Source organism: Homalodisca vitripennis, chromosome 2, assembly GCF_021130785.1.
Source record: "Homalodisca vitripennis isolate AUS2020 chromosome 2, UT_GWSS_2.1, whole genome shotgun sequence".
NCBI classification, from domain to species: Eukaryota; Metazoa; Arthropoda; class Insecta; order Hemiptera; family Cicadellidae; genus Homalodisca; species Homalodisca vitripennis.
This window is the reverse complement of record NC_060208.1, coordinates 33,277,028-33,291,793: the sequence shown is the minus strand read 5'-3', so window position 1 is coordinate 33,291,793 and position 14,766 is coordinate 33,277,028. Positions and strand designations below refer to the sequence as shown.

The 14,766-nt window shown below is 30.3% G+C and overlaps 1 protein-coding gene across 1 annotated transcript; it reads right to left on the bottom strand.

Moving 5' to 3' along the window:
* Positions 1-451: 451 nt before the first annotated feature.
* Positions 452-14,181, bottom strand: LOC124353773. Its single transcript, XM_046803772.1, has 4 exons — positions 14,083-14,181; positions 7,047-7,246; positions 4,673-4,784; positions 452-1,395 (listed from the first exon to the last, which is right to left on the bottom strand). The coding sequence occupies exons 2-4, from the start codon at positions 7,135-7,137 to the stop codon at positions 1,296-1,298; spliced, it is 303 nt and encodes a 100-aa protein (XP_046659728.1). The 5' UTR covers positions 7,138-7,246; positions 14,083-14,181; the 3' UTR covers positions 452-1,295.
* Between the last annotated feature and the right edge of the window lie 585 nt (positions 14,182-14,766).

The following is a 14,766-nucleotide window of genomic DNA, read 5'->3' as shown; positions in this document are numbered from 1 at the left end:
CACCTTTATGGGAAAGTTCATACGTTAGAAACTTAATTATATCTTTGGCAAAATTATAAATTGAACTTTCAGACAACTTTGTTCAGTAATCTTTTATTAGTCTATATCTTGTATATATATATATATATATATATATATATATATATATATATATACTGTATATATATATATATATACTGTATATATATATATATATATATATATATTTATATATATATATATATATATATATAGTTATACAATATGAGTTCAATACAAGTTGTTATTATTTCAATTTACCAAAATAAGCTTGTATCTTTTTAATATTTGAAAATCACCCATTTCAATATTATTTTTATTATTACATACAATTATTATACTTTATTTTCCCTACACATTTCACTAGTCATATTTTCCTTACAGTTCTATAAGGTGAAATGTTGATATGATAGGATTAAATATTTCAATAAAATATAGTAATTGAATTTATTATGCACCACTTTGATTGAATTACACAGACAAGTATTACAGTCAGTGAAATATGTGAATGTCCAAGATTAGTTGAAGCAAATTGGTTTAACAGAAAATATTTAGCATGTGACCAATATCAAAATGCGGGGAAATATATTTCATTATTTTAAACATTAACAAAAATAAAAGTCCTATAAAACTGTTACTATTTTAATTATGTTAAGTACGTTTCGGATTAATTAAATCCATCACCAGATGGATAATAAAGTAATAAAATTGAACAGTGCTTACTGCAATGGTACAATCAGTAAATAAATTGAGTTTTAAACTGATTGTTGGTTATAAGCAATAAACAAATATTGTAGTCATACAAATAATGTTTCTTGATAAATACCTGATACACTATGTTTTAATCTAAAGCATTACATGATATGTATTTTACATTACATGATGATTTCATATAAATATAACATAAAGCATAAAATAAGCTATGTTTATAATTATGAAAGACTATACTAATATCTAGTCATAACAAATAATCTTTAGGCTTATACTAAAGCTTCTTAATTTTACCCATACGTTAGTCATAGTGAAACTGTTTAGTTTAGAATCTTTCCAAATATTGTAATCAGTTGGTTAAAAATGATTTTTAAACTTATATGATAACCAAAAATATTTTTAGTAATTATTTTATTATTATTATTTATTTTTGGTAATTGTTTTATGTCAATATTTGTGCTGTTTGTTGGTAATATTATAGTGAAGCATAATGACAATAACAATTTGCAGTGATTAGTAATTATCCCCAAGATATATAATATTAGTGTCAAAATTCATTGCAGTCTTCACTTAGGAGGAATCAGACGGCCACAACATTGCGGGTATGGCTTGGTAGTGTCCCCTGGAACACTTGTCCAACCTATAGGCACAAAGTCACTCCGACATCTGGAAATGAAATTCCAAAGTATTAAGAGTTAAATATTTTCAGAACCTTTATAATTTATACTGAGTTCATACATAACTAACTTAAATAACTGAAGAGTAGTTGTTCGCCTAGTTAAATAACATATATGAAATCCAATATTAAAACATATTTTGTGTGTTTCGCACGTTTTAATGTTTATTACGTTATAAACTTAGAGATTTTGTGAACTTTACAGTCTAATGTATCATTCAAACCGTTAACCGCAGTTTTGAAAGCATTTAATAGTACTCAACGTATTTATTGTAATATGATGTTCTTCTATAATAATTTTAAACGTAATTAGGCGTACGTTCAAGTAAATACTATTTCAGTGTCCATGGTTAGAATATGGCTAGGACTAACATTTATATAACGTTTTGGGGCGTATAAGGCCGAATTAATTGTATTTCCAACGGCACAAATAATTTTTCCTTTTTGCTCTGATCAAGAACTCCTCCAAAACGGCTGGACTGATTTTAATGCAAATTTTTGCTTGTCTTCAGGTGCATTCGAACATTGTTTTTACTTAGCCTAAAAATTATCTCTGAATTAAATTTAGAAGATATATAAGGTTTTCAAAGCACCTTCTCTTTATAAACTACAATTACGAGATAGTTACGAATATGAAATAGCAAACAACTATATAAAGGCAACATGTAACATATTGTGTTTTTTCTGATGCTATCCTTGATTCCCACGTACATATCTTTAGTTATAGCTAACTTGATTCATCAAAGTTAATTTTACTGACCAAGAAAGACTGTGCCGCCTCATATACATGTGTATCATTCATTTTATTCGTCATGCCTCAAATGAGGTAAATGCAGTAAGAATTAGTTAAAGAATATATAGAAAACATAGAAACAAAACTGCTTGTGAAAACGTCAGGATTATCCGCAACTTCGCACGAATTTTAAAAGTCCGCAGTCTACGTACTCAAAGCAAATATTATGTAATATCATGGTGTTCTATGAAAATTTTAAACGTAATTAGGCATTCGATAAGGTACATATTATTTGGTACTTTGGGATTTTACCGACCACACCAGTATGAAGAACACAAAAATATAAGTTTATAGAAAGAAACATGATAAAACGAAAAAACTACTCTTTCATTACAAAATTACAAACTTACAACGATTATCACTTGTTAATGGGGTCAGATTCCGTTATATGCCTCCAACGCTTAAATATTTTTCATTATGAACTTAGAACGTTATAAAACGATGTAGTTGAGTAACAGAACTAACATTCCATCAATCAAAAAGCATTTTCAGGTATTATTATCGGTATTGTTGTCGTTGTTATCTTTCTGGAGAATCCCGATTACGGCAGGCCGCGCGGCATCACATGATTATTTACGTTTTTTGCGGGGTACATAATTGCCATTCTATTACAATTCAATTTATATTTCTGACCAGCCCCTCTAGAATTTGATATTTTACTGATAGGTACTATCTCGAGGGATGTTTTTCTTTCGTTGACATAGCGCGGGGCAGCACCTTCTGATGGCCGGCACTCGCATTTTGGGTGGAGGAGTGTAATCAAGAATAAAAACAAGTTTTGTGTGTTTTTTTTTTCAATGAAGAGTTTAGTTTTTGTTTGGTAATATTTGTTTTTGTTGAATTTTTGTGTTTTGAGAAATTTAAGGGTAAAACACGGAAGTACAACAAAGCGACGCATCAGCTGAACGGGCAGCGAGATTCTGCAATCACGTTATCTACTAGAACGCTCGACTTTGACCTCTGTCTGAGGATGGGGAGGGGTTTGCGATAAAACAATTCCTGTTTTATATTGACCAAATATTGTTCTAAGCTAATCTAGTAATAAGTAAAAGCAAAATGTCAAATAACGATTCATGTCTGGGTGTGGTCAGTTTAATCCCAAAGTACCTGTTATTTCAGTGTTCATGGTTAGGCGACGGTTAGGACTAACTCTTATATCGAGGTTTGGGTGAATAGGAGCATTTCTGGTTAAAATAAATAATTTCCGATGTAACAGCTTAGTTAGGCGTTTTGTACTGATCAAGAAAATATATACGTAAGTCTCAAATAGTCGAATCGACAGTGTTAACGACAGTCTCACAGTTTATGAGTGGAAGTGGCCCTTATAAGTGTCATGACACTCTTATGGTAGTTGAAATTTTATTTTCGGAAAACGCACTATTCAGCATAACCATATTTCACATTGCAGGTGTTTGGAGTTGTATTAGAAATAGTGTTTGGGACATTTTAGAGTACTTTTATTTGTTGAAATAATAAATACCAGATATATGGAAGTTTTAGACAATAATATTTTGAGTATTCGTTATACGCCTAGGATTTCAAGAGTTAATTGGAGCCTGAAATTAACGTATAATATTATTTTTTCCATATTTGTCTATACCTACAATAAAAGTTATTATATACAAAACTGCAAATTCGAATATAATATGTGTAAATATAATAATAAAAATTAATGTTCTTCAAATACTAAAAACGGAGATGAAAGACATATTTTACACATGCGGGAATTTAAAAATTAAGTGGGTCTAATAATAAAATAAATAATAATAAAAATATATCAAGGCAGGATTCCCATAGGAACAGAAAAAGTATTAGGTAGGTAGATCAATATTAAAGACATGAAGGAGGCTACGGATTCCAGAGTGGATGTGGAAATAATATGATATAAATAACATTTTTGTTGCATAGCTAGGGATACACTAGGTTAGTCCCATAGGCTAATTTGTCCCACGCGTTTCATGTTACACTTTCCACGGTCTCATATCCTAATAGTCTGGGTTACAGGACGTATCTATATGATAGCTGTCACGAACTTCGATTTTCTACTACTTATCTTAATCTAGTTTTGAGTGATAAAGGAGAAAATAAACTAACCGTTTTTTGTCTGATATTTGCTGAATTTAAATAAAATAGCAGTTCATCTAATATTTTTCCCATCTTTGCAAAACCTCTCGATAGAAAGTTCTTAACCACTCGAAACTTAGGTCCTCTTGGTCCTAGAAAAATCTATTTTGGTTTAGGGTAAAAAATAAAGGGTTGCTCTTCACCTCTCTATCTATCTGTAATATGCAAATTTCCTTACGTTCTTCATAAAGGCCCTAGTCTATAAATACTAGATTTAGATGTCTAAAAATATAATTATTATTATGATTATTATATTGAAATGGGACAAATACCTTACTAGTAAGGAAATAGGTATATTATCACTAAGTATTGCTGTTTTATTCTTCTAGTTTTCTTTAAGTATAACTTACGTAGCTGTTTTCCATTGCTCGTTACCCTCGCAGACATATAAGAAGCATTCCCCTGGAATGTCATACTGTTCTCCAGCCTGAAAGCTTTTTCCATCCAAAAAGCAGCCAGAGCCTGCAAAACATTAAAAATACCTGATTAGTTTCATAATTTTGAAATATGCAACACATATTTATAACTATAAATTTGTTTTTAGGGATAAACACAATTTTATGTTACGATAATACAGAATGTTTAGTGCCATTTTGCACGTAAATCATCACCTATTAGTACTGTATTATAATTGTAATAATACACTAAAAATAACATTATAATTTTATGATATGGATCTATTTAATGAATATTATAAACAAGGCTTATTTCATAAAATATTACAACTTAGTAAGATCATCTCTTTTTATAACTATGTGGTTTGACATCAACATGAAATTTTATGCCATACCTATAAATATAATTGCTGTGTGAATGTTATTGGAGCAATCTCTTTGCAAGCAGATCACTTACTATTTATAATCCGAAAGCTTTTAGTAGTGTATTTTTATTTCGAGCTAAACGAATCACTTGATTGCAGATTGTCCTTCCTTGGCTTTAGTGACAGTAGTGCAAGTTTTAGGACACATTCAGATATTATGCCACAGTATCAATTGGTCCTTTTTCTAAAACTTTAAATTTTGCATATAGTGTAAACCAGGGTTCAGTTTTGGGATCCATACATTTTATTCTTTCTATTAATGGCTTTACCCGTAGCCAGTTTACTCACTAATACCTCATTTTTCATACTAATATTGTAGAGACTGCTTTCCAAGTGATTAACTTTGCCTTAACGTATATACGGTTCTTGACCTTCCACTTAGGATGACACAAAAAGTAGAGCAAGTAGGGTTTTGTGAAATGTATAAATCAGATTCGAAGTTGTTCGGTCATGTTGAAAGTTTTACTGCATGAATTTCAAGAAATTTTGGGTAATTGTTGCATTAGCATTGGGTAAGACTGCTGCAGAAGCGATTTTTGCCTTGCATAAAATTGGATTGAGAATAATCAATGGTCTCCAATGAATGTACAAACAAAAAATTCAAAATGTAATGATTCAGTATTTAGGTGTTCAGGTTGAGTTCAGACATATATAGAAAATACAAATCAGGAACACTTCCTCGTCAATATAGAACTTCAGTACTTTGTGTTGGTTTAAGTAACTTTGCTCGAACTTTCTCCCATACTCACAACTATAGATAAGATGCGAAATACAACACAATATTTATGTTATACTTCTTTTGAATTTAACATATTAATTTGGTATACATGTCAATAATCTGTAGTACCAGGATCTAAACTCATTATCTTCCTTGCATCAGCTACCACCAAGGTAAATCTACGATAAAAACAGTCATCAGGATATGTGCATATAGAAAAAGAAAATTCCAGCTGCGGTAAACTGCGGTCATTGTAGATTTATTGTCATTTTAGATATTAGCTATCTCTAAAAAGTGTCCGTACAGATCGATTTGCAATAAGTCGATGTGACTGTGTAATTAATTGTAATTTTCTTAGTTACTTTGTTCACTTTCAGGGTGGGCTAGTTACAAAAGTAATAATGAAAAGTTGCAGTGAGTTACTGTATAACGTTTTAGAGTAAGAACGTAATTTCATCAACCGTATGCAGTAAATCAACGATAATATACCCAAAAGAACAAAAAGTTATATTCTGGTATCGAATTTAAATATTACTACATTAATTTATAGTACATGGCAATCAAGAGTCAAAATAAGAGACATTTTTGAATATATATATATATATATATATATATATTTGTAAATATTCAGTAATTAGAGACTTTACAATTTGATACTGTTCGACCTAACTTTACATTTGAACATTTATCAAACATGATCCCATCCGGCTAAAATTGCTATTTTGGGATATCCTTCCTTTCAAAAAAATACTTTCCAAGAATGTTTTGGGTCGAAATATAGTACTTTTCGTCACAACAAAGAAGGCAGGTTTGTCGCTTCAGCAGCTTTGTATTGCGGACAGGTATGAATAGCCTCACTCTGTATAAAATGTTAACAGCCGTATGTGATTGATTGATTAAATGTACATTATACTTAACAATTACTATTATTTTACAAAATCATTCATGATTACTCGCACCAACGATAATATTATAAACTGAATTCCTATTAAAATCATATATTTAACAGCTAATACATGATTTTAAATATTAGTAACTACTTTTCTAAAAATGGTAAAATATATTAAAAGAAACCTTTACAGTAATATTTTCAAATTTGTAAGATACATTTACATTATCTAAAATACAAACCCTTGCAAGTGATTAATAAAATAATTTGTAAAAAAACTACAAAGCTATGACCTACTGTTAGAAATATTTCTAGGTACTGGTACTGCAGCTTCCAGTACGATGAGCTGAGAGCACAGAGTGATTACGACCAAGACGAAGAGGCGCATCTTTGTAGACTGAACTCGGGAAGATGTAAATTGACCACTGAAACTTGACAGCAGTGACTTCAAGTTCTGCCCACTAAACGTGCATTAACTGTGTTGGCGACGATGGATGCTGAATAGTTAGAACAGAAATGAATGTATAGTGACTTTACCAAGAAAAATAATGTAATAATATAACAGTTTATTCATAACTTTACATAGGGGCACGTTTATTACTAATAAACTAAGATCTACATACTATAAATCCAATATATTCTAAAAAGAAATTTAAATAATATTAGGGTATGCATGAATTGTAATAGGTAAATAACGGCATGGTTCTAAACTAAGATACCTCAATACAAGATTGTACAATTTCTGACAATACAGTACTCTTATAAGTAAATAAGATAATATATTTCATTACATATTTGTTTATAGTATTTATTTATTTACTGATTGAGCATCTTGCAAAGTCTCTTTTGCATTTCCTTCGTGGAAATTTATAAAAAGTTACAAATTTCAAGATACAGATTAATAATATCCGATAGCTTAAGCAGTGCTATCTTCAATTTATTATGAATACAAAGAAATATGTTAGGATTGAAATTGTAGTCTTAAGAACAATATTATTTTAAGTTTAATTCCACTTTAACAAATTAGGCACAACACTTTTTGGTTGTACATCCTAAAATATGCATCTAAAGTATTTAGGAAGTTGTTATATTAAAACAGAAATGTATATGTAAACTGACTATATTTTCGATAAATGTACTCATAACAGTTAAAAGATAATGTTACAAATTTGAGTTTAAAACTTAATAAGTGCACAGTTTAATATGCATTATAATAATTTTAAGGAAATACAAAAAGAACAAAGACTGATATAATTGTTTATGAAAAACTATAATTGTTTTATGACATTTCTTGTATGTTCTGTAGCTCAATAAACTATACCATACTGTTTGGTTGAATAATTTCTGGACACTTTGTATATGAATAATTGAATTAAATAGTAAGAAGGAACAGAAATAACCAGGTATATGCGTATTACTACGAGTAAGCCGTTATGAATAACCACAGGAGATGAGCAGGAGATGTAGGAACAGATTAGCTTATGGCATTACGCAATTACCGCCAAAGCCCAGTCCATTACCAGATGTTGGCCAACAATGCATGGTTAATGAGCAAATACCGCCTACTCATGGTTCATCTATTTACAACCCAATGGACTGAAAGTACATGTGGGCACACTGAATTAATGTATAGGTATATTATATTTCAACCCAACAGTTTGAATGGTAACAATATCTATATATAACAAAAGGATTCGAGAAATCTGTAAAATAACATTATTTTAACCTAATAAATTATACTATTTCCTACAAGAGCAGGTAAGTTCAGAGAGCCATTTCGATTTAATTAGCTCATACTTGTATTTGCATCTTTTTATATGAAAATATCACCTTTAACCATAAACTAAAGTATGTATATTTTATCCACTATAACACCACAAGTATATAAAAGCCCCATAAATACACGACTAGCCCTTCAAAAGGCCGCTAACCTCACTTCATGAACGTACTCGTATAATGCTGTCATTGCAAAGACGGTGTTGGTGCAATAGCAATGATGTTACACGGCATGAAGGAAGATCTCGTTGCTTTTTAGTTCAGTCTGTTTACTGCACAGCCTGGACTTTATCCGTGAGCTCACATCCACAGTCCAACGTCTTAGACCTCTCGGCCTTCTGCACTTTCAAATAATAGAAACATACAACTGGAGCTTTTTACAATTTACGATGTGATGATAATAGTTGCAACAGTGAAAGTAGTGTAGAGCAGGAAATGTATATTATGACAGTGTAGATATTGTTAGTATATAAATTGTAATAGTGAATGCAGGTTGTAATAGTATAGCGTTGAAATACGGATTGAACAGGTTCAAACCTTGTCTGTTGCCACTGCATTATTTATTAATTCCATCGGCGCTTGATAAGATCCTCACACGTTCTAGTCGCCCTTTAGGACGTGCTGAATAGGTCTTATAAGGTGATCGCTAGTCAAAATAAAATTAAGATCTCCCAAATTCAAAGTTAAGTAATAGTTTGTAGATGTAAGCTTTCTATTATAATGATAAATAAATTTTCAATAAACTATAAGTATAGAATTGTTTCGAATACCCAATACCTAATAGTGAATGTAAGAAGAAGTAAAGGGTTTGTGGATAACACCAACAGTGCTACCAACTGCAAGCAGGATGAGGAAATTTTCCGATAGTAAATCCCGGCTTAAAGACAGGTATCGAGTCAAAGGAACGTTTTACATCACCATAATATAGAACCTTGTATATTGTGAGGGAAACGGGATATTTCCGAACATTTGCCGAAATATAAAATGAATAAAACTTAATTTAGAAATCTAATTCAGCTTTTTTCCCAACATCTTGTTTCTTCCGCCATGTAGTTAATATACAGGTCTCCGGTCAGTTCTCTGTAGTTGGTCGGTCAGTGAAGACATATCGTATCTTTTATTCGTTTGTTAAGTGTTGTAATTGTTGTTTTTTATTATTCAGCGCATATTTTAAATATAGAGTAAATAGAGGTGATCGTTGTGATTCCTTATTTATGCCCACAATCATGCTAGTATAGTTTGTTTATTTTTACTCATATTGTATTTATGTGTTAAGGTAGTTATTCACTTGAGAAAGAGATCAGACTTTAGATCTCGACAAGTGGCTTTAATACATTATTTTTTTTGCACAGAACGATGGAAAATATCTTGTTTACTTTAGAATCCTCCGTCGTCAAAGGAAAATTTAATCCTTATGTGTTAACATCAATAGTTCAACTATCTTTACAAAATCAAATTACATACCATATAAGAATCTGCATATGTATTTGTTATTACTCATCTAAAGCAATACGATCTAAGATACTCTATGCGTATACTTTACGAAGAAAAATACTTCAGTTACTTGCTAGTTGAAATGTTTAAACTTTTACATTATACAATTATAAACGGCTGGTAAAATATAAAGCAGTGGGAATTTTGAGTACATATGGCTTAAATTTAGATGTACTCAAAATAAAATAGCATTAAGTGTAACAGTTAGATCTATGGATATGCTCGCTGGATAAGGATATTACGGTCTACAACCGTCGGAAGTGCGAGTGAGATGTTTATAACCATTGTCAATAGTCCCTTTATTCAAAGCTGTAAGAAATAAGTATTCAGGAACAACACACTTAGAGTCATGGTTGTTCACTGTCAATAGAGCCTCTACGACGTTTTCTTTGCAATAAAATTAAAAAAATAATAATAACCCCTTATGAATAAACACAACATATATAGACCATGCGCGTTACAAAATTCAAGTTTGCCTGATCAACTTTGTTTATTAACAAGACAACAAGACTGGGTAAATATACGTATTTCGTAGGTTATATATTTAGCCTCAATGATATTATTTAAGGCTTTTCCATTTTGAATTTCAACATAGAATATTATCAGTAAATAAAAGACAAGCCCTCGCTCTTTCATTTGCCAATAGAGTATTAATTATTGATTCCTTGTTATGAGTCCCATACCATAATCAGTATTATTTATTAAAGTTGTTCAAACATCATAAAGCATTTTAAAGTAAATTTATTATGTATTTTTTTTACCAAATTTTAATGTGTTAGTTTGTAAGACAAGATTTTTTTTGTAGTTTGACGCTATTGTGTTTTAGAAAATCCACTATAACAAAACTACTGATGTTTACATAATTCAAAAGAGACTTGAAACTAAAATTTCTACGTAGACACTGGGTAAACACAGGTTTTCATGGTGAATCCTCAAGGGATAGCGGTTGTAACTGAGCTGTTACTCACAAGAGACACTTCATTGTCAGCTTGGCTTTGTCATGTCCCCTAGATAGCAAGAAGGGGTAAAGTCGTTGTGAAGTATCTGTATAGAAACACAAATCATATTCTTCACAGAATTCTTTAAAACTTGCTTAAAAGATTCATTAAATTCACTTAAAATATTTTCAGTGATTTATTTACAATCATAATAATTTATTTGATTACCCTGGTGACAAAAAAGGGCATACTGATACATCTTAAATAATGCTTCTTCAGACGAAATATATGATTTATACTTCGCTTATTGTAATTTCCCTGTAATTAACTTTAGAAAGTACAAGTAAAATGGAAAATCATATATTTATTTTTGTACTAATTGTGGTATACTAACTGTATAACGTTTAGTACAAAATGTGATGTACAGAGAACAGAAAGATCTCTTCCGAAAAAAGACTAAAAATATAGATATATTTACAGGATTAATTTTAAGAGAAATTAAAAGAGATCGGAAATAAGATATGCAATGCATCCTAAAATATTTTATGTAAAGTATTAAAATGTAACCAAGAAATGAATAGAAGTTTAAGCTGTTACGTTTAACAGCTACTAGTCATTAATTAGAATCTAAACAGTACTATTTTACCCAATTGTTGCATTTTAAGTTTGTTTTCGTAATCGGTATAAAAATTAGTAACTCCTGTTTTAGAGGTATTAAAATTCGAGACTGTCGTTTTAAAATATGGAATGATATTGTGTTGAACATTTTAACAGATCTTTCATACAGCTGTTTTCCTATAAAAACCGACTGATAATAAGCCAAGAAATTTAAGACTTTAAATTATACAACTTATTTGTAACTTTCTAATCATATAGTTAAGTGTTATAGAGTAATTTTAGAAACCACGTCAATTTAAAATCCATAAACTTTGTAAGTCGACGACTGTTACTATCCAAATATGTTACTACATCACATTTACTTTGTAGAGTGGCCAATTGTTCCAAACACAACAATACTCTCTTCGTTGTCACAATGAAACAAAACTCCAAATCAGAGTACGTTTAAGTTTAACACCCTCATTTACTTGTGAACAATGCTTATCCCAAAAACTATATTTACTGCCCTATTGTTCTAATGACAGAAATTTTTTCGGTTTTAGAATAAGAAACTGGAGGGCTTTTAGGTTCAATCCACTCATATAATTAATCAATCATATTTCTTCTGTATATCGTTTACCACAGAAAGAAAATTACTGGCTTATTGTTAGAAGGAAAGCAATATTTTCTCAGTTGCCAAAACAAAACGAAATTTCACATCAGACTCCTTTTGTGTTTATAACATTCATCTAATTGTGTGTAATGTTTATCACACAAACGAAATAGACCGCCTTATTGTTCCAAAAGGAACAATATTTTCTCATTTGTCACATCAAAACGAACCTCAGCATGAAAGTCCATTTATAATTAATGCCGTCACCTACTTGTGTATAATGTTTATCACACAACCTAAATATACCAACCAATGTATCTAACGAGAATATTTTTTTATCATTTGTCAGGACAACATCCGACATTTCATCAGTGATCTTTTACGTTTAATGTTCTCATTTAGTGTATAACGATTAACACACTAACGAAATTACTGCCCTATTGCTTTAAGCGAGAACAATATTTTATAGGTTTTATTATTTTATTTTCAAAACTACTGTATATTGGCTCCGTTAATGTAGAACGTACAATTGTTGGTAGTACACATGTTATCTAGCAATATTTTCATTGAATAGAATATATTAGTGTACTTAGGCCACCTGCCTTCTAAAGTCTTTCAGTATAGCCCTCGATCGAATCAATTTGGAAACCCCTGCACTAAATTTAAAAACGTAAGATAGATAGACTTAGAAAATTCCATCGTACACATCAGATATTAGGGTTTGAAACCTAGAAATACCATGTTCAGTAGTCACGACTAAATCACGGTATTAAATTATTCCCTAGGATTTTGGAAATTATTATGAACGCGTTTCTTTAATAGATTATGAACTGAAAAATCTTATAAGATAGGTCATATAGGTCAGTCATATAATAGGCTTCAGGTACGTGTATGTTTGGTCACATTTTTAACTACGGCTCGCCAGTATTTAAACCAACTGTCTTCACTTTTCTCTCAAAGTCCATGTTGGCGGATTTCATTTGTGGATAACAGGTAAAGATATTTACTCCATGTAGCATGTACTATTAAATATACGCACTTCATACACTGCTCAAGTATTACAACATATTTATAAACTTTCTTAAAATAACTCATCAAAATGCCTTTGCATGGTAGACGAATCCAAAGAGAAAAACATCTTACACTTTCTTACATAAGCTTAATAACTGTTTGTATTTAAAGTACAAAAATAGGAGCAGTCTTAAATTAAAACTGAAGGTTGGAGGAAGATAAAATTTAATCAAATAAAATTTCAAAAATTTTACGGTTTTTTGATGAAATTCTATCAGATTATAAATACTTGATCAATTACAATTCCACTAATATATACTGTATGTCAGAACTTTGTTCAAAATGTATTAATTTGTATTTTATTATTAAAATTTTTTTCTAATTAAACACAAAGAAGCAATAAACGCACGATATATCGAAAATCTTTGAAATATTCAGGTAAAACAACGAGAAGTTTACCAAAGTAGTCCAAGTCACGAACAGGGGATAAAGAGCTTAAAAGACAGCCTCTCCTTCTGATATCGACACGTACATGAATTTTAAGGACATTGCACTTTAAAACGTCATGTATAATCCTTATATTGAAATGTAGTAAATTTTGGAAATTGCTTAGAATACAAACTTTATCACATGGTTATTTTAAAACAGTCACATTTTTATTTATTTTAAATAATTAAGTAATAAATTAAGAACACGAATAAAATATCCGGAAATTAAAAAATACGACGTCATTATATTCGGCTTACACCTACGTAATATGTGAATATGTAATATTTTAATATCAGAATGAGTGAACATAGTTCTTAATCATTTGATATTAATTAATTTGCTTTACATAAAGTAACTATTTAGTTTATGTATGAATATATTGAAAATACTTTTCCTAAACGAATCTAAGACTTACCAATTGGGAAGCTTGGAACTAATTACTTTCATATCTCTATTGGCCTCGCTTGATATACTGCGATCGTGACCTTTCCATCTGCTGCAACTCTGCCTGTTATCACTGTAAGTATGCTTACTACTTGATAATTAACGAGTTAATTATAAATTTATTAATGTTATTGCACAAACACATTTACACCAATGCATTAATTGGACAATAATTTATATCTTCGTTGAAGCAAGAGAAATATTACTGGGAAATATACTGAACCGTATAAAATTAGATTGCAATAACAGTTTATATTGTATATAAACCAATTAGCAACCTGAATACACTGAAATAGTACTTTACATTTCGCTTAGCTCCTAACCTTTGTTTAATTTCATCTAAATTGCTAATAACTAAGGTTTTAGGTTATATGTATATGGTTTAAAAGCCATAAACGAGATCACACTTTAAAGTCTTTTTCCAAAACAGTGTGTTTATTGTGGAATCGTTATTTAATTATATGAATATCTTTCAGTAACAGTTTTAACAAAATGTTTATGTCTATTGTTTACTTTCGTTCACCAGATTCTTTCCGGAATTACGATAGTCCACCTACGTTTGCTGAATCAATCAATTATAATAAGGAATGGATCTGAATATAAGTAATAATACGCATTAAAACACTTATTCCTTTGTTATAGAGTGTACTTTTTA

Excerpts from the sequence above, each read along its gene's own strand:
- LOC124353773 (XM_046803772.1), bottom strand. The coding sequence starts at position 7,137 with ATGCGCCTCTTCGTCTTGGTCGTAATCACTCTGTGCTCTCAGCTCATC. Across the intron at positions 4,785-7,046 it reads ACCTAGAAATATTTCTAACA|GCTCTGGCTGCTTTTTGGAT; the intron begins GTAGGTCATAGC and ends AATGTTTTGCAG. Across the intron at positions 1,396-4,672 it reads GAGCAATGGAAAACAGCTAC|ATGTCGGAGTGACTTTGTGC; the intron begins GTAAGTTATACT and ends TTTCATTTCCAG.